Genomic DNA, 20,000 nt, shown 5'->3' with positions numbered 1-20,000 from the left:
ACACATGCTCCGATCTTCCGTAAAATTTGGATGGTGGGTCGGCGTGTTGGGTGGGACGCAACTGCACGACTACCTTTTTTCGCCCTCTTATGGTGAAACACTATAACAGTAATAACTTCCTGACACATGCTCCGATCTTCCGGAAAATTTGGATGGTGGGTCGGCGTGTTGGGTGGGACGCAACTGCCCGACTACTGCCGCGCCATTCTTCGCCTCCCTGTGGTGAAACACTATAACTGTAATAACTTCCTTACACATGCTTTGATCTTCCGGAAAGTTTGGATGGTGGGTCGGCGTGTTGAGTGGGACGCAACTGCATGACTACTGCAGCACCATTTTTCACCCCCTTGTGGTGAAAAACTATAACAGTAATAACTTCTTTACACATGTGCCGATCTTCCGGAAAATTTGGATGGGTGGGTGGGACGCAACTGCGGCGTATTTTTTCGCCCCTTTGTGGTGGAAAAACTATGACAGTAATAACATCCTTACACATGCTTCGATCTTCCGGAATATTTGGATGGTGGGTCGGGGGTTGGGTGGGACGCAACTGCACGACTACCTTTTTTCGCCCTCTTATGGTGAAACACTATAACAGTAATAACATCCTGACACATGCTCCAATCTTCCGTAAAATTTGGATGGTGGGTCGGCGTGTTGGGTGGGACGCAACTGCTTGACTACTGCAGCGCCATTCTTCGCCCCCCTGTGGTGAAACTCTATAACTGTAATAACTTCCTTACACATGCTCCGATCTTCTGGAAAATTTGGATGGTTGGGTGGGACGCTACTGCATGACTGCGGCATCTTTTTTTGCCCCCTTGTGGTGGAAAAACTATAACAGTAATAACTTCTTTACACACGCGCCGATATTCCAAAAATACTGCATGACTGCGGCGTCTTTTTTCGCCCCCTTGTGGTGGAAAAACTATAACAGTAATAACATCCTTACACATGCTCCGATCTTCCGGAAAATTTGGATGGTGGTTCAGGGTGCTGGGTAGGACGCAACTGCATGACGACTGCGACACCTTTTTTCGCCCTCTTATGGTGAAACACTATAACAGTAATAACTTCCTGACACATGCTCCGATCTTCCGGAAAATTTGGATGGAGGGTCGGCGTGTTGGGTGGGACGCATCTGCTTGACTACTGCATTGCCATTCTTCGCCCCCCTGTGGTGAAACACTATAACTGTAATAACTTCCTTACACATGCTCCGATTTTCCGGAATATTTGGATGGTGGTTCGGGGTGCTGGGTAGGACGCAACTGTATGACGACTGTGGCGCATTTTTTCGCCCCCTTTTGGTGAAAAACAATAACAGTAATAACTTCTTTACAAATGCGCCGATCTTCCAAAAAAACTGCATGACTGCGGCGTCTTTTTTCGCCCCCTTGTGGTGGAAAAACTATGACAGTAATAACATCCTTACACATGCTTCGATCTTCCGGAATATTTGGATGGTGGGTCGGGGGTTGGGTGGGACGCAACTGCACGACTACCTTTTTTCGCCCTCTTATGGTGAAACACTATAACAGTAATAACTTCCTGACACATGCTCCGATCTTCCGGAAAATTTGGATGGTGGGTCGGCGTGTTGGGTGGGACGCAACTGCTTGACTACTGCCGCGCCATCTGTCGCCCCCTTGTGGTGAAAAACTATAACAGTAATAACTTCCTTACGCATGCTCCGATCTTCCGGGACATTTGGATGGTGGTTCGGGGTGCCGGGTAGGACGCAACTACATGACGACTGCGGCGCATTTTTTCACCCCCTTGTGGTGAAAAACTATAATAGTAATAACTTCCTTACACGTGCTCCGATCTCCCTGAAATGTTTTGATGGTGGGTCAGGGCATCGGGTTGGACGTGACCGCCAGTATCATGCGTGCCGGCGTATATTTCATGTATTTTCTCCTGCTCTTTATTTTCTACACTTTCTGTTGCAACATGTTTCCATCAACTCTTCTAAACTTTACTGGGCACTTTTTTCATCGGTTCTTTCGAGCTAACTTAGCGGTTAGCGTCCCTCCGTGTCTGCTTCTGCTTGCTCTTACTCGTTGTGTAGCATGTTTAGTTGCCGCAATGGAGGGTGATTAACTTAGGGCAGCGGCTCCACACTGTGTATGGACATATACAGTTAGCTGTCGACCCGGGTACTAAAAATAAATACAGACGGGACGGCTTTTGCGATGGTCCGATCACGTAATTTTTCACGGAAACCTGGCCGATACAGATCGATAGATGACAGATCGATGGCCGAGCCCTACTTAATACCTTCCTTAGTGACTTCTCACCTTGAAGAAGTTGCCTCAAGTGGGGCTTGGCCTTGTCCAGAGGCGTCTGTCCGTACCTGTTGCACACACACACCTCAGCACCGCTGTCCAGCAGGTCCTAAACGAGCACAAAGATTCTTCAAGAATCAACACAAACAAGAATCCTCAGAACTCCAGCAGGGCTTCTTCGTCATGGAATGAGCAGCGGCACGTCAAAAGAAAATAAAAAAATATTTCTTTGTCAATTTAAGGCAAATGTAACTTGAAGACCACAAAATGACATGACGTACATTGATATTTATGTCTATCTGGATCGGATCTGGTGTAACAAATTAAAGTTAGATTTTATTGTGGTCATCAAACTATTTTTTGGGGTCAAAGTTACCCACCAATAAATGTTTGAGTAATGTACATGTATTTTATAGAGGTTAATTTGTGTTCTTATTACCAAAGCTTTTTTTTTGTAACGGAATTTTTTTGCTTTTGAATTTTTTTAATTTTTTTTTACATCAAAATATGCTGACAATTTCATTGAAAAACATTTTTAGCAAAATGTGTGTTTAAAAATTCAGTGTTTTAAAATTCACTGTATAAAAATTCTGTGTTAAAAAAATTCAGTGTAGAAAAATTTTGTGCATTAAAATTCTGTGTATAAGAAATCAGTGTTTAAAAATTCAGTTTGAATTTTGTGAACTGAATTTTTGTACATAAAATTTCATCAATTTCATAGACTTTTTTTGTTTAAAAATTCAGTATGAAATAAATAAGTGTACAAAATTCAATTAAAACTATTATTGTTTTTAATTCAGTGTTAGAAAAATTCAGTGTAAAAAAAATCAGTGTATAAAAATTAAATTAAAACTATTAATTTTTTAAAAATTAGTGTATAAAAGCTCAGTTTTTAAAAATTCAGTAAAAAAAAATTCACTGTTAGAAAAATTCAGTGTTTAAAAATTCACTGTAAGAAAAGATCACTGTTAGAAAAATGTAGTGTATAAAAATGAAACGTAATTTTTTTTGTGTTTAAAAATTCAGTGTAAAAAAAATTCAGTGAAAAAAAATTCACTGTTAGAAAAATTCAGTGTTTAAAAATTGTTAGAAAAATGTAGTGTACAACAATGAAACATATTTTTTTTTGTGTGTAAAAAAAATCAGTGTACAAAAATTCTATGAAAACTATTAATTTTTTAAAATTCAGTGTTTAAAAATTCAGCGTTAAAAAATTCAGTGTAAAAAAATTTCAGTGTTTAAAAATTTACTGTAAGAAAAATTCACGTTAGAAAAATTTACTGTATAAAAATTCATCGTTTAAAAATTCAGTGTTTAAAAATTCAGTGTAAAAAAAAAAGTCTGTATAAAAGCTCAGTGTTTAAAAAATGAGCGTTAAAAAAATCAGTGAAGGAAAATTCCCTGTTAGAAAATTTCAGTGTAAAAATAATTCAGTGTTTAAATATTCAGTGTTTAAAAATTCACTGTAAGAAAAATTCATGTTAGAAAAATTTACTGTATAAAAATTCAACGTTTAAAAATTCAGTGTTTAAAAATTCCTGTTAGAAAAATTTAGCGTATAAAAATCTTGTGTATGAAAAATGTAGTGTATAAAAAATTGTGTATAAAAATGTAGTGTATGAAAAATTGTGTATACACATTTAATGTATAGAAATTTAGTGGATTGACATTTAGTGTATAAAAATTTACTGAATTAAAAATTTTGTGTATAAAAATGTAGTGTATGAAAAATGTTGTGTATACAAATTGAATCTATAATTCAGTGTATAAAAAGTCATCATTAGAAAAAATCAGTGTAGAAAAATTTAGTGTATAAAAAGTCATTGTTTTAAAATTATTTGTTAGAAAAATTCAGTGTATTTAAAAATTAAATGTTACAAAAAATAATTGTAGAAAAATTCAGTGTAAACTATAAAAATAAATATAATTTCAAAATACTTAATTTTTAAACACGCATTTTGCTAACATGTTTTTTTTTTCAATGAAACTGTCAGCACAATTTGATGTAAAAAAATTCAGTTCACAAAATTTAAACGCAAAAAATGAAGTTACATTGACTCAATATAAAATAAAAAGCTTTGGTAATAAAGACACAACATATATTTCTGTACAGTGTACCCCTTCTATTTGGGCGGATGACGTTCCAAGACCACCTGAGTAGCAAATAAACGTCAGTAATCTTAACAGAGACTGCTTTAAACATGTCTATTTTTAACCCTCCTTCCCCTACAAATCCTAGTTTGACGTTGTCTGTCCAGCAGAGGGCGCTGTCAGTGTGGCGTGTTGCTACCTCCGCCACCTCCTCTTGGCCCCAGAAGCAGGCGTAGTGCAGCGGCGTGTTCCCGTGTTCGTTGACGGTGTTTGGGTCCGCTTTGTACTGAATCAGCTGCACACAGTTGAGGCAAAGATGAGGTCGTCGCCATGGTGTCATAACGTGGGGGGGTTAGAGGGGGGGGGGGGGGGGGGCGTACCTTGGCCACGATGTCACTGTGGCCGTGACTGGCGGCCAGATGCAGGGGTGTGTCGTCGCCGCGGTTCATCACGTTGATGCGGGCGCCCCTCATGATGAGCATGTCCACCACGCCGCCGCGCCCCTCCCTGCAGGCCCAGTGCAGCGGGCTGAAGCCGTGGTCGTCGCTGGAAGGACACTCCAAAATAAGCCTCCACTTTTCAAAATGCGCCAGCTCGATAATACGATTAACAATACTTACAGAATTAACACTTTTTAGGACTCAACGACTGGCACATTTATCTTAATGGCAAAGACTACTTCCTGACTACGACATTAGCAGGAAAACTGGCATATTACGTTGCAATTTTCCATGTAGACAAAGCAGGCGTGTCTTATAAAAAGCGCTCAAAAAAGCCCCCACTTTTCAAAATGCGTTAGCGCGATGCTAATTTACATTGGATATGCCAGATGCATGCTAGCGATTAGCATTAGCGATTTTACATGCCGATTTAAACACCAAATGTGTTCATGAAAACGACAACTAAGATGCACGTTACAATCAAACAGCTGGTGTGTAATAAGTACAATACTTACAGTATTAACACTTTTTAGGACTCAACGACTGGCACATTCATCTTAATGGCAAAGACTACTTCCTGACTACGACAACATTAGCAGGAAAACAGGCGTATTATGTTGCAATTTTCCATGTCAACAAAGCAAACATGTCTTACAAAAACCACCCAAAAATAGGCCTCTACTTTTCAAAATGCGCTAGCTCGATGCTAATTCACATTGGATATGCCATATACATGCTAGCGATTAGCATTAGCGATTTTACATGGCGATTTAAACACCAAATGTGTTCATGAAAACGACTACTAAGATGCACGTTGCAATCAAACAGCTGGTGTGTAATAAGTACAATACTTACAGTATTAACACTTTTTAGGACTCAACGACTGGCACATTTATCTTAATGGCAAAGACTACTTCCTGACTACGACAACATTAGCAGTCAAACAGGCGTATTATGTTGCAATTTTCCATGTAGACAAAGCAAGCATGTCTTACAAAAAGCACACAGAAAAAGGCCTCCACTTTTCAAAATGCGCTAGCTCGATGCTAATTCACATTGGATATGCCATATACATGCTAGCGATTAGCATTAGCGATTTTACATGGCGATTTAAGCACCAAATGTGTTCATGAAAACGACAACTAAGATGCACGTTGCAATCAAACAGCTGGTGTGTAATAAGTACAATACTTACAGTATTAACACTTTTTAGGACTCAACAACTGGCACATTTATCTTAATGACAAAGACTACTTCCTGACTACGACAACATTAGCAGTCAAACAGGCGTATTATGTTGCAATTTTCCATGTAGACAAAGCAAGCATGTCTTACAAAAAGCACACAAAAATAGGCCTCTACTTTTCAAAATGCGCTAGCGCAATGCTAATTTACAATGGATATGCCATATACATGCTAGCAATTAGCATTAGCGATTTTACATGGCGATTTAAACACCAAATGTGTTCATGAAAACGACAACTAAGATGCACGTTGCAATCAAACAGCTGGTGTGTAATAAGTACAACACTTACAGTATTAACACGTTTTAGGACTCAACAACTGGTACATTTATCTTAATGGCAAAGACTACTTCCTGACTACGACAACATTAGCAGTCAAACAGGCGTATTATGTTGCAATTTTCCATGTAGACAAAGCAAGCAGCACACAAAAATAGGCCTCTACTTTTCAAAATGCGCTAGCTCGATGCTAATTCACATTGGATATGCCATATAGATGCTAGCGATTAGCATTAGCGATTTTACATGGCGATTTAAACACCAAATGTGTTCATGAAAACGACAACTAAGATGCACGTTGCAATCAAACAGCCGGTGTGTAATAAGTACAATACTTACAGTATTAACACTTTTTAGGACAAACCTCAACCCCTACCAGGTACCAGGAATTGGTACCGTCTCGGTTGGAATGTGAAAAGGTACCAATCCCTACAGGTAAAACAGTAGCGGTGCGTGTCTTGACACATCCGTAACCCTCGGAGGAGTTCCATCATAGGGTGTTGCCACAAGAACGTACACGCAGAACATTTCTCGTTGCTAAAGGTGAGCAATAAATACCAAAGTCCTTGACTTGCACTTTGGCACTCGGCGAGCACTCCAGCAGCACTGAGAGCGGACACGCCCTCCTGGCAATGTTGCAATTGTCGACGCCAACTAAGAAATGGACTCAAAAAACCTAAGTAAAGTAAGGCTCCGCTTTTAAACAGTGCGATAGCTTGATGCTAATATACATGGGATTCGCCATTGACATGCTACCGATTAGCATTAGCGATTTTCAACAACGTGTTCGGGAAAACTACAACTCGGATGCATGTTACAATTAAACAGCTGTTATACTTGCAGCGTTAACACTTTTTAGGGCGCAACCAAAAACAAAAGGCACCATAAACTGGACTCCAGCTTTCACATTTATGGAATGTCCAAAATGTTTTTTTTGTACAAATTTTTTTTTATTTTTAGTGTGACTGTTTTTTTATTTTCGACTGACGTTCCACAGCCTGACAGCAGCTCCTAATCTTTATTTGGACAGAGCAGCACACTTCCTGCTTTAGCGTCTTCACGCTATAATAGCGAGCTGACCTCACGCCACAGCTGTGTGTGTGTGTGTGTGTGTGTGTGTGTGTGTGTGTGTGTGTGTGTGTGTGTGTGTGTGTGTGTGTGTGTGTGTGTGTGTGTGTGTGTGTGTGTGTGTGTGTGCTCCTTTTCATGTGCGAAAATCTTTGAATAGTTTGTCTGTAGGCAACAAAAATGAGTACTTCTGCCATATAGAGGATCTTTGACGAGTCTTTCTGTAGCTAACACAACACAGCAGAGTGCTCCTGTCATATAGAAAATCTTTGGGTTTTTTGTTACTTAAAAAAAATGCTAGTCAGAGTGCTCCTGTCATATAGAGGATCTTTGACTAGTGTTGCTGTAGGTAACACAAAACAGGGTGCTCCTGTCATATATAGAGGATCTTTGAATTGTGTTTTTGGAGGTAAAAAAACAAGAGTGATCTTCTTATATACACAAATAATCTTTGACCAGTGTCTTTGTAGGTAGCAAAAAATAGCAGAGTGGTTCTGTCATATAGAGGATCTTTGACTCGTATTTCTGTAGCTAACAAAAAAGCAGAGTTCTTCTGTCATATATAGAGGATCTTTGACTAGTATTTCTGTAGCTAACAAAAAAGCAGAGTGCTCCTGTCATATAGAGGATCTTTGACTAGTGTTGCTGTAGGTAACACAAAACAGGGTGCTCCTGTCATATAGAGGATCTTTAGCAAGTGTTTTGTAAGTAACAAAAAGCAGAGTGCTCCTGTCATATGAGGATCTTTGAATTGTGTTTTTGGAGGTAAAAAAAACAAGAGTGATCTTCTTATATACACAAATAATCTTTGACCAGTGTCTTTGTAGGTAGTAAAAAATAGCAGAGTGCTTCTGTCATATAGAGGATCTTTGACTAGTATTTCTGTAGCTAACAAAAAGCAGAGTGCTCCTGTCATATATAGAGGATCTTTGACTAAGGTTTTTGTAGGTAACACACACAGTGGAGTGCTCCTGTCATACAGAGGATCTTTGGCCAGCGTTTCTATAGGTATAAAAAAAGCAGATTGCGCCTGTCATATGAAAATCTTTGAATAGTATTTGTGTAGGCGACAAAATTAGCCGAGTGTTTCTGTCATATAGAAGATCTTTGACTAGTGTGTTTGTATAGGTAACAAAAAAGAGCAGAGTGCTCCTATCATAAAGAGGATCTTTGGTTAGTGTTTAGTACTAGGTAACAAAAAACAGCAGAATGCTTCCATCATGTAGGGGATCTTTGGTTAGCGTTTTTGTAGGTGACAAAAAAACAGCCGAGTGCTCCTGTCAAACAGAGGATCTTTGACTGGCGTTTTTGTAGGTAATAAAGCTTGAGTATTGGATTACTCATGAGTGTTTTCACGAGTTGGTGGGAGGTTTGACAGAAATGGGCTAAAAAAAGGTTGTTGTGTTAAAAGCACTCTGAGGTGACGTCACACTCTGTGTGGAATCCAGCGCTATAAAAAGGACTGAAGTATTCCCAAGCCGCTCGGGAAGATTGACGGGACAACACAGCAGCCCGGCAGAGGTGCCGCTCCTTAACTAGAAACTGAACTACAAAGTCGGGAATGAGATCCTGCTGATCGTCCCCCGCTCCTCCCCTCCCCTCCCCCGCTCCTCCCCTCCCCTCCCTTGCATATTTACAGTATGAATGCACTGATGTCATTGTGTGATGACGTCATCATAGAAGGAAACACAAGCTGGAGTTGCTCAGCAGACACCATATAGAAACTATCTGACACATTTAACAGCAGCAGAGTGCTCCTGTTGTATAGAGGATCTTGGACTGGCCTTTTTGTAGGTGACAAAAACGGATTCCTCTTGTTATATAAAGGATCTTTGACTAGCGTTTTTGTTGGTGACAAAAAACAGATTACTCTTGTTATATAAAGGATCTTTGACTAGCGTTTTTGTTGATGACAAAAACGGACTCCTCTTGTTATATAAAGGATCTTTGACTAGCGTTTTTGTTGGTGACAAAAAAGAGATTGCTCCTGTTATATAGAGGATCTTGGACTAGCGTTTTTGTTGGTGACAAAAAACAGATTCCTCTTGTTATATAAAGGATCTTTGACTAGCGTTTTTGTTGGTGACAAAAAACAGATTGCTCCTGTTATATAGAGGATCTTGGACTGGCTTTTTTGTTGGTGACAAAAAAAAACAGCAGATTGCTCCTGTCTTGTATGAGGATCTTTGACTAGTGTTTTTGTAGGTGACAAAAACTGATTCCTCTTGTTATATAAAGGATCTTTGACTAGCGTTTTTGTTGGTGACAAAAAACAGATTGCTCCTGTTATATAGAGGATCTTGGACTAGCGTTTTTATTGGTGACAAAAAAACCCAGCAGATTGCTCCTGTCTTGTATGAGGATCTTTGACTAGCGTTTTTGTTGGTGACAAAAAACAGATTGCTCCTGTTATATAGAGGATCTTGGACTAGCGTTTTTGTTGGTGACAAAAAACAGATAGCTCCTGTTATATAGAGGATCTTGGACTAGCGTTTTTGTTGGTGACAAAAAACAGATTGCTCCTGTTATATAAAGGATCTTGGACTAGCGTGTTTGTTGGTGACAAAAAACAGATTGCTCCTGTTATATAGAGGATTTTTGACTAGCGTTTTTATTGGTGACAAAAAAAACTGCAGATTGCTCCTGTCTTGTATGAGGATCTTTGACTAGCGTTTTTGTAGGTGACAAAAAACGGATTCCTCTTGTTGTATAAAGGATCTTTGACTAGTGTTTTTGTTGTTGACAAAAAACTGATTGCTCCTGTTGTATAGAGGATCTTGGACTAGCGTTTTTGTTGGTGACAAAAAACAGATAGCTCCTGTTATATAGAGGATCTTGGACTAGCGTTTTTGTTGGTGACAAAAAAACCAGCAGATTGCTTCTGTCTTGTATGAGGATCTTTGACTAGCGTTTTTGTAGGTGACAAAAAACAGATTGCTCCTGTTATATAGAGGATCTTGGACTAGCGTTTTTGTTGGTGACAAAAAACAGATTGCTCCTGTTATATAGAGGATCTTGGACTAGCGTTTTTGTTGGTGACAAAAAACAGATAGCTCCTGTTGTATAGAGGATCTTGGACTAGCGTTTTTGTTGGTGACAAAAAACGGATTCCTCTTGTTATATAAAGGATCTTTGACTAGCGTTTTTGTTGGTGACAAAAAACAGATAGCTCCTGTTATATAGAGGATCTTGGACTAGCGTTTTTGTTGGTGACAAAAAACACATAGCTCCTGTTATATAGAGGATCTTGGACTAGCGTTTTTGTTGGTGACAAAAAACAGATTGCTCCTGTTATATAGAGGATCTTGGACTAGCGTTTTTGTTGGTGACAAAAAACAGATTGCTCCTGTTACATAGAGGATCTTTGACTAGCGTTTTTGTTGGTGACAAAAAACAGATAGCTCCTGTTATATAGAGGATCTTGGACTAGCGTTTTTGTTGGTGACAAAAAACACATAGCTCCTGTTATATAGAGGATCTTGGACTAGCGTTTTTGTTGGTGACAAAAAACAGATTGCTCCTGTTATATAGAGGATCTTGGACTAGCGTTTTTGTTGGTGACAAAAAACAGATTGCTCCTGTTATATAGAGGATTTTTGACTAGCGTTTTTATTGGTGACAAAAAAAACTGCAGATTGCTCCTGTCTTGTATGAGGATCTTTGACTAGCGTTTTTGTAGGTGACAAAAAACGGATTCCTCTTGTTGTATAAAGGATCTTTGACTAGTGTTTTTGTTGTTGACAAAAAACTGATTGCTCCTGTTATATAGAGGATCTTGGACTAGCGTTTTTGTTGGTGACAAAAAACAGATAGCTCCTGTTATATAGAGGATCTTGGACTAGCGTTTTTGTTGGTGACAAAAAAAACAGCAGATTGCTTCTGTCTTGTATGAGGATCTTTGACTAGCGTTTTTGTAGGTGACAAAAAACAGATTGCTCCTGTTATATAGAGGATCTTGGACTAGCGTTTTTGTTGGTGACAAAAAACAGATTGCTCCTGTTATATAGAGGATCTTGGACTAGCGTTTTTGTTGGTGACAAAAAACAGATTGCTCCTGTTGTATAGAGGATCTTGGACTAGCGTTTTTGTTGGTGACAAAAAACGGATTCCTCTTGTTATATAAAGGATCTTTGACTAGCGTTTTTGTTGGTGACAAAAAACAGATAGCTCCTGTTATATAGAGGATCTTGGACTAGCGTTTTTGTTGGTGACAAAAAAAAGATTGCTCCTGTTATATAGAGGATCTTGGACTAGCATTTTTGTTGGTGACAAAAAACAGATTGCTCCTGTTATATAGAGGATCTTTGACTAGCATTTTTATTGGTGACAAAAAAAACAGTAGATTGCTCCTGTTATATAGAGGATCTTGGACTACCGTTTTTGTTGGTGACAAAAACAGATTGCTCCTGTTATATAGAGGATCTTTGACTAGCATTTTTATTGGTGACAAAAAAACCCAGTAGATTGCTCCTGTTATATAGAGGATCTTGGACTACCGTTTTTGTTGGTGACAAAAAAACAGTAGATTGCTCCTGTCTTGTATGAGGATCTTTGACTAGCGTTTTTGTAGGTGACAAAAAACGATTCCTCTTGTTATATAAAAGATCTTTGACTCGTGTTTTTGTTGTTGACAAAAAACTGATTGCTCCTGTTATATAGAGGATCTTGGACTCGCGTTTTTATTGGTGACAAAAAAACAGCACATTGCTCCTGTCTTGTGAGGATCTTGGACTAGCGTTTTTGTAGGTGACAAAAAACAGATATCTCTTGTTGTATAAAGGATCTTTGACTAGCGTTTTTGTTGACAAAAAACGGATTCCTCTAGTTATATAAAGGATCTTTGACTAGCGTTTTTGTTAATGACAAAAACGGATTCCTCTAGTTATATAAAGGATCTTTGACTAGCGTTTTTGTTGATGACAAAAACGGACTCCTCTTGTTATAAAAAGGATCTTGGACTAGTGTTTTTGTTGGTGACAAAAAACAGATTGCTCCTGTTGTATAGAGGATCTTGGACTAGCGTTTTTGTTGGTGACAAAAAACAGATTGCTCCTGTTATATAGAGGATCTTGGACTAGCGTTTTTATTGGTGACAAAAAAACAGCAGATTGCTCCTGTCTTGTATGAGGGTCTTTGACTAGCGTTTTTGTAGGTGACAAAAAACGGATTCCTCTTGTTATATAAAGGATCTTGGACTAGTGTTTTTGTTGGTGACAAAAAACAGATTGCTCCTGTTGTATAGAGGATCTTGGACTAGCATTTTTGTTGGTGACAAAAAACAGATTGCTCCTGTTATATAGAGGATCTTGGACTAGCGTTTTTATTGGTGACAAAAAAAACAGCAGATTGCTCCTGTCTTGTATGAGGGTCTTTGACTAGCGTTTTTGTAGGTGACAAAAAACGGATATCTCTTGTTGTATAAAGGATCTTTGACTAGCGTTTTTGTTGACAAAAAACGGATTCCTCTAGTTATATAAAGGATCTTTGACTAGCGTTTTTGTTGATGACAAAAACGGATTCCTCTAGTTATATAAAGGATCTTTGACTAGCGTTTTTGTTGATGACAAAAACGGACTCCTCTTGTTATATAAAGGATCTTTGACTAGCGTTTTTGTTGGTGACAAAAAACAGATTGCTCCTGTTGTATAGAGGATCTTGGACTAGCGTTTTTGTTGGTGACAAAAAACAGATTGCTCCTGTTATATAGAGGATCTTGGACTAGCGTTTTTGTTGGTGACAAAAAACAGCAGATTGCTCCTGTCTTGTATGAGGATCTTTGACTAACGTTTTTGTTGGTGACAAAAAACAGATTACTCCTGTTATATAGAGGATCTTTGACTAGCGTTTTTGTTGGTGACAAAAAACAGACTGTTCTTGTTATATAGAGGATCTTGGACTAGCGTTTTTGTTGGTGACAAAAAAAAACAGCAGATTGCTCCTGTCTTGTATGAGGATCTTTGACTAGTGTTTTTGTAGGTGACAAAAACTGATTCCTCTTGTTATATAAAGGATCTTTGACTAGCGTTTTTGTTGGTGACAAAAAACGGATTGCTAATGTTGTATAGAGGATCTTGGACTAGTGTTTTTGTTGGTGACAGAAAACAGATTGCTCCTGTTATATAGAGGACCTTGGACTAGTGTTTTTGTTGGTGACAAAAAACAGATTGCTCCTGTTATATAGAGGATCTTGGACTATCATTTTTGTTGGTGACAAAAAAACGGATTCCTCTTGTAATATAAAGGATCTTGGACTAGCGTTTTTGTTGGTGACAAAAAACAGATTGCTCCTCTTATATAGAGGATCTTGGACTAGCGTTTTTGTTGCTGACAAAAAACAGATTGCTCCTGTCTTGTATGAGGATCTTTGACTAGCGTTTTTGTTGGTGACAAAAAACAGATTGCTCCTGTTATATAGAGGATCTTGGACTAGCGTTTTTGTTGGTGACAAAAAACAGATTGCTCCTGTTATATAGAGGATCTTGGACTAGCGTTTTTGTTGGTGACAAAAAACAGATTGCTCCTGTTATATAGAGGATTTTTGACTAGCGTTTTTATTGGTGACAAAAAAACTGCAGATTGCTCCTGTCTTGTATGAGGATCTTTGACTAGCGTTTTTGTTGATGACAAAAAACGGACTCCTCTTGTTAGATAAAGAATCTTTGACTAGCGTTTTTGTTGGTGACAAAAAAAAGAAGCTTGCTCCTGTCTTGTATGAGGATCTTTGACTAACGTTTTTGTAGGTGACAAAAACCGATTCCTCTTGTTATATAAATTATCTTTGACTAGCGTTTTTGTTGGTGACAAAAAACGGATTCCTCTTGTTATATAAAGGATCTTTGACTGGCGTTTTTGTTGGTGACAAAAAAACAGATTACTCCTGTTATATAGAGGATCTTGGACTAGCGTTTTTGTTGGTGACAAAAAACAGATTGCTCCTGTTATATAGAGGATCTTGGACTAGCGTTTTTGTTGGTGACAAAAAACAGATTGCTCCTGTTATATAGACGATCTTGGAGTAGAATTTTTGTTGGTGACAAAAAACAGATTTCTCCTATTGTATAGAGGATCTTGGACTAGCGTTTTTGTTGGTGACAAAAAAACAGCAGATTGCTCCTGTCTTGTAGGAGGATCTTTGACTAGCGTTTTTTGTAGGTGACAAAATACGGATTCTTCTTGTTATATAAAGGATTTTTGTAGGTGACAAAAGCAGCAACATGCTCCTGTCTTATGAGGATCTTTGACTAGTGCTTTGTAGGTACCAAAAAACAGCAGACCACTCCTGTCGTATAGAGGATCTTTGACTAGTGTTGTAGGTACCAAAAAACATTAGAGCACTCGTGTCATATAGAGGATCTTTGGCTAGCAGTTTTGTAGGTACCAAAAAACAGTAATTTTGTCATATGTAAGGATCTTTGACAAGTGTTTTATAGGTAACAAAAAACAGCAGAGCACTCCTGTCATATAGAGGATCTTTGGCTAGCAGTTTTGTTTGTAACAAAAAACAGCAGAGCGCCCCTTTCATATAGAGGATCTTTGACTAGTGTTTTGTATGCAACAAAAACAGAGTGCTTCTGTCATATAGACTATCTTTGACTAGTGTTTTTTTATGCAACAAAAACATAGTTTTTCTGTCGTATAGATGATCTTTGACTAGTGTTTTGTAAGTACAAAAAAACAGCAGAGAGCTCGTGTCATATAGAGGATCTTTGGCTAGTAGTTTTGTAGGTACCAAAAAACAGTAATTTTGTTTAATAGAGGATCTTTGGCTAGCAGTTTTGTATGGAACAAAAAACAGCAGAGCGCCCCTTTCATATTGAGGATCTTTGACTAGTGTTTTGTATGCAACAAACAGAGCACTCCTCTCATATAAAGGATCTTTGGCTAGCAGTTTTTTTATGTAACAAAAAACAGAGCGCTCCTGTTGTATAGAGGATCTTTGGCTAGTGTTTTGTAGGTACCAAAAAACAGCACGCTCCTGTCATTTAGAGGATCTTTGACTAGTGTTTTTGCTGTAGGTATTTAAAATATGTCCATAATGTCCTCATCACCTCACAAAAATGTCCCTCGTGTCCTCATCATCTCACATAAATACGTCTTTCATGTCCTCATCACCTCACAGTAATATGTCCCTCATGTCCTCATCACCTCACATAAGTATGTCCCCCGTTCCCTAATCACCTCACATAAATACGCCTTTCATGTCTTCATCACCTCACATAAATCTGTCTCATGTCCTCATCACCTCACAGTAATATGTCCCTCATGTCCTCATCACCTGGCAGAAATATATCTCCTGTCCTCATCACTTCACAGACATATGTCCCTCGTGTCCTCATCACTTCACAGAAATATGTCCCTCATGTAGCACTGCACTCCTCCCATATAGAGGATCTTTGACTAGTGTTTTTGCAGTAGGCATGCTTAAGAACAACTCTCCTGTCATATAGAGGATCTTTGACTAGTGTTTTTGCAGTAGGTATACTTAAAAACAGCACAGAACTCTTGACATATAGAGGATCTTTGACAAGTGTTTTTGCAGTATGTACTTAAACATATCACTGCACTCCTCTGCGATATAGAGGATCTTTGACTAGTGTTTTTGCAGTAGGTACTTAAAAGTAGCACTGCACTCTTGTTATTTAGAGGATCTTTGACTAGTGTTTTTGCAGTAGGCATGCTTAAGATAAACTCTCCTGTCATATAGAGGATCTTTGATAATGTGTTTTTGCAGTAGGCATGCTTAAGATAATCTCTCCTGTCATATAGAGGATCTTTGACTAGTGTTTTTGCAGTAGGCATGCTTAAGATAATCTCTCCTGTCATATAGAGGATCTTTGACTAGTGTTTTTGCAGTAGGTATGCTTAAAATTAGCACTGCACTCCTGTTGTATAGAGGTTCTTTGACTAGTGTTTTTGCAGTATGTACTTAAAAGTAGCACTGCACTCCTACCATAGAGGATCTTTGACTAGTGTTTTTGCAGTTTGTACTTAAAAGTAGCACTGCACTCCTACCATATAGAGGATCTTTGACCAGTGTTTTTGCAGTAGGTACTTAAAAAGTAGCACTGCACTCCTACCATATCATCTTTGACTAGTTTTTTTGCAGTAGGTACTTAAAACAACTCACCTGTCATATAGAGGATTTTTGACTCTTGTTTTTGCAGTATTTATACGTAAAAACAACTCTCCTGTCATATAGAGGATCTTTGATTAGTATTTTTACAGTAGGTACTTATAAACAGCACATAACTCTTGACATATAGAAGATCTTTGACATGTGTTTTTACAGTATGTACTTAAAAGTAGCACTGCACTCCCAACATATAGAGGATCTTTGACTAGTGTTTTTGCAGTAGGTACTTAAAAGTAGCACTGCACTCCTGTTATTTAGAGGATCTTTGACTGGTGTTTTTGCAGTAGGTACTTCAAGTAGCACAGAACTCTTGACAATTAGAGGATATTTTTCAAGTGTTTTTGCAGTAGGTACTTCAAGTAGCACTGCACTCATGTTATATAGAGGATCTTGTGTTTTTGCAGTAGGTAAACTTGAAAACAACTCTCGTGTCGTAAAGAGGATCTTTGACAAGCGTCGGTTTGCCTGAAAACAACTCACCTGTGATATAGGGAATCTTTGCAGTAGGTACCTAAAAGTAGCACTGCACTCCTGTTGTATAGAGCATCTTTGACTAGTGTTTTTGCAGTACGTACTTAAAAGTAGCACTGCACTCCTACCATATAGAGGATCTTTGACTAGTGATTTTGCAGTACGTACTTAAAAGTAGCACTGCACTCCTACCATATAGAGGATCTTTGACTAGTGTTTTTGCAGTAGGTATACTTAAAAACAACTCTCCTGTCATATAGAGGATCTTTGACTAGTGTTTTTGCAGTATGTACTTTAAATTAGCACTGCACTCCTGTTATATAGAGGATCTTTGACTAGTCTTTTTGCAGTATGTACTGTACTTAAAAGTAGCACTGCACTCCTACCATATAGAGGATCTTTGACTAGTGTTTTTGCAATAGGTCTACAAACCCCAAAACCAGTGAAGTTGGCACGTTGTGTAAATGGTAAATAAAAACAGAATACAATGATTTGCTAATCCTTTTCAACTTATATTCAATTGAATAGACTGCAAAGACAAGATATTTAATGTTCCAACTGGAAAACTTTATTTATTTGCAAATATTAGCTCATTTGGAATTTGACGCCTGCAACATGTTTAAAAAAAGCTGGCACAAGTGGCAAAAAAGACTGAGAAAGTTGAGGAATGCTCAACAAACACTTATTTGGAACATCCCACCGGTGAACAGGCTAATTGGGAAACAGGTGGGTGCCATGATTGGGTATAAAAGCAGCTTCCATGAAATGCTCAGTCATTCACAAACAAGGATGGGGTGAGGGTCACCACTTTGTCAACAAATGCCTGAGCAAATTGTTCAACAGTTTAGGAACAACATTTATCAACCAGCTATTGCAAGGAATTTAGGGATTTCACCATCTACGGTCCGTGATATCATCAAAAGTTTCAGAGAATCTGGAGAAATCACTGCAGTAAGCGATGATATTACGGACCTTCAAAAAGCGACATCAGTGTGTAAAGAATATCACCACATGGGCTCAGGAGCACTTCAGAAAACCACTGTCAGTAACTACAGTTGGTCGCTACATCTGTAAGTACAAGTTAAAACTCTATGCAAAGCCAAAGCCATTTATCAACAACACCCAGAAATGCCACCGGCTTCGCTGGGCCCGAGCTCATCTAAAATGGACTGATGCAAAGTGGAAAAGTGTTCTGTGGTCTGACGAGTCCACATTTCAAATTATTTTTGGAAACTGTGGACGTCGTGTCCTCCGGACCAAAGAGGAACAGAACCATCCGGATTGTTATAGACGCAACGTTCAAAAGCCAGCATGTGTGATGGTATGGGGGTGTATTAGTGCCCAAGACATGGGTAACTTACACATCTGTGAAGGCACCATTAATGCTGAAAGGTACATACAGGTTTTGGAGCAACATATGTTGCCATCCAAGCAACGTTATCATGGACGCCCCTGCTTATTTCAGCAAGACAATGCCAAGCCACGTGTTACAACAGCGTGGCTTCATAGTAAAAGAGTGCGGGTACTAGACTGGCCTGCCTGTAGTCCAGACCTGTCTCCCATTGAAAATGTGTGGCGCATTATGAAGCCTAAAATACCACAACGGAGACCCCCGGACTGTTGAACAACTTAAGCTGTACATCAAGCAAGAATGGGAAATAATTCCACCTGAAAAGCTTCAAAAATGTGTCTCCTCAGTTCCCAAACGTTCACTGAGTGTTGTTAAAAGGAAAGGCCATGTAACACAGTGGTGAACATGCACCTGTGCCAATTTTTTTGCAATATGTTGTTGCCATTAAATTCTAAGTTAATGATTATTTGCAAAAAAAATTTAGTTGCTGAGTTTGAACATTAAGTATCTTGTCTTTGCAGTCTATTCAATTGAATATAAGTTGAAAAGGATTTGCAAATCATCGTATTCTGCTTTTATTTACCATTTACAGAAAGTGCCAACTTGACTGGTTTTGGGTTATGTAATATAGAAGATCTTTGACCAGTGTTTTTGCTGCATGTCATCAAAAAGTGAATTTGTAAGGATTTGCACCTCTGCAGTTGCAGTATTATTACTGTACGCGTTGCACTTACCTTTTTTAAATGAAAAAAAAAGTAGTTATTAATAGTAATTCCCAGGTGGCTGTGCTGAGGCCACAGGAAGTGAGTGCATCCAGCGAGAGAGTGCTAATGAATGTTTACACCTACACAGAGTCAACAAACAGATGCTTATTGGCGCCAACATATTTCACCATCTTTATGTTTGGTTGTCAATGTGAAAGAAAATGCTTCATGTGGTGAATAATGTAAAAAAGGAAAGCACTGTTTGAAGCTCTTAAATACACTTGAGGAGTGTCTGCTGCCTCCGGCGTGCATCCAGGTGGGGAGAAAGTCTTGTCACGACTTGTTAGGAAGACTCCCGTGCGTTCCCATGACTCTTTAACGGCCGCCACTCGCACCAGGGCGATGATGAAACTCCATTTTCATGCAACAGGACGACGTCATCCCAACTGTTTGGAAGCACGTTTGGCGGTTCAACCATCACACTTTGCATTTTACATCCTTTTTTTTATACTTGTCATCTAACAGTAAGTCCTATATCAGCCATCCAATGTCTACTGTATATGATATTATACCCTAAACAAACACCAAACAGTCCAGTTGCGATGGATTAGATGCCCTGAGATGACAATGACCTGGATGAATGACCACATTCATATTAGGTTGGTATTTAAAAGCCGTACAGTTGACTATTTCCCACTTCCCAGAAAACCACAAAAAATAAATAATCCAAAGAATTCCAGGGTCAAAAATGTTTATAATAATATTAGTATTTTGTATAATATGTATTTTACAAATATTTAAAAAATATATATTTAATTGAGTAAATAATGAACATTATCATAGGGAACAAATGCTGACTTTTCTGTCTTTTCAGTAAATTTTTGCTGTATTTTTGGCCATCATTTTGTTATTGTGATTTTCCCAACAGTTT

The 20,000-nt window shown here is 38.5% G+C and overlaps 1 protein-coding gene across 1 annotated transcript in view; it reads right to left on the bottom strand.

Moving 5' to 3' along the window:
* The window catches only part of LOC133649514 (integrin-linked protein kinase-like), a 51,992-nt gene that overhangs the window by 10,023 nt on the left and 21,969 nt on the right, over positions 1-20,000 (bottom strand). The window contains exons 4-6 of the mRNA XM_062046102.1: positions 4,760-4,925; positions 4,579-4,674; positions 2,301-2,397 (exon numbers count right to left, since the gene is read on the bottom strand). Coding sequence (XP_061902086.1) covers positions 2,301-2,397; positions 4,579-4,674; positions 4,760-4,925 — 359 coding nt within the window. The remainder of the gene's footprint in view (positions 1-2,300; positions 2,398-4,578; positions 4,675-4,759; positions 4,926-20,000) is intronic.

This window comes from Entelurus aequoreus, linkage group LG05 (assembly GCF_033978785.1).
Source record: "Entelurus aequoreus isolate RoL-2023_Sb linkage group LG05, RoL_Eaeq_v1.1, whole genome shotgun sequence".
NCBI classification, from domain to species: Eukaryota; Metazoa; Chordata; class Actinopteri; order Syngnathiformes; family Syngnathidae; genus Entelurus; species Entelurus aequoreus.
The sequence above is the reverse complement of the archived record's forward strand: the minus strand, read 5'-3'. Positions and strand labels throughout refer to the sequence as shown.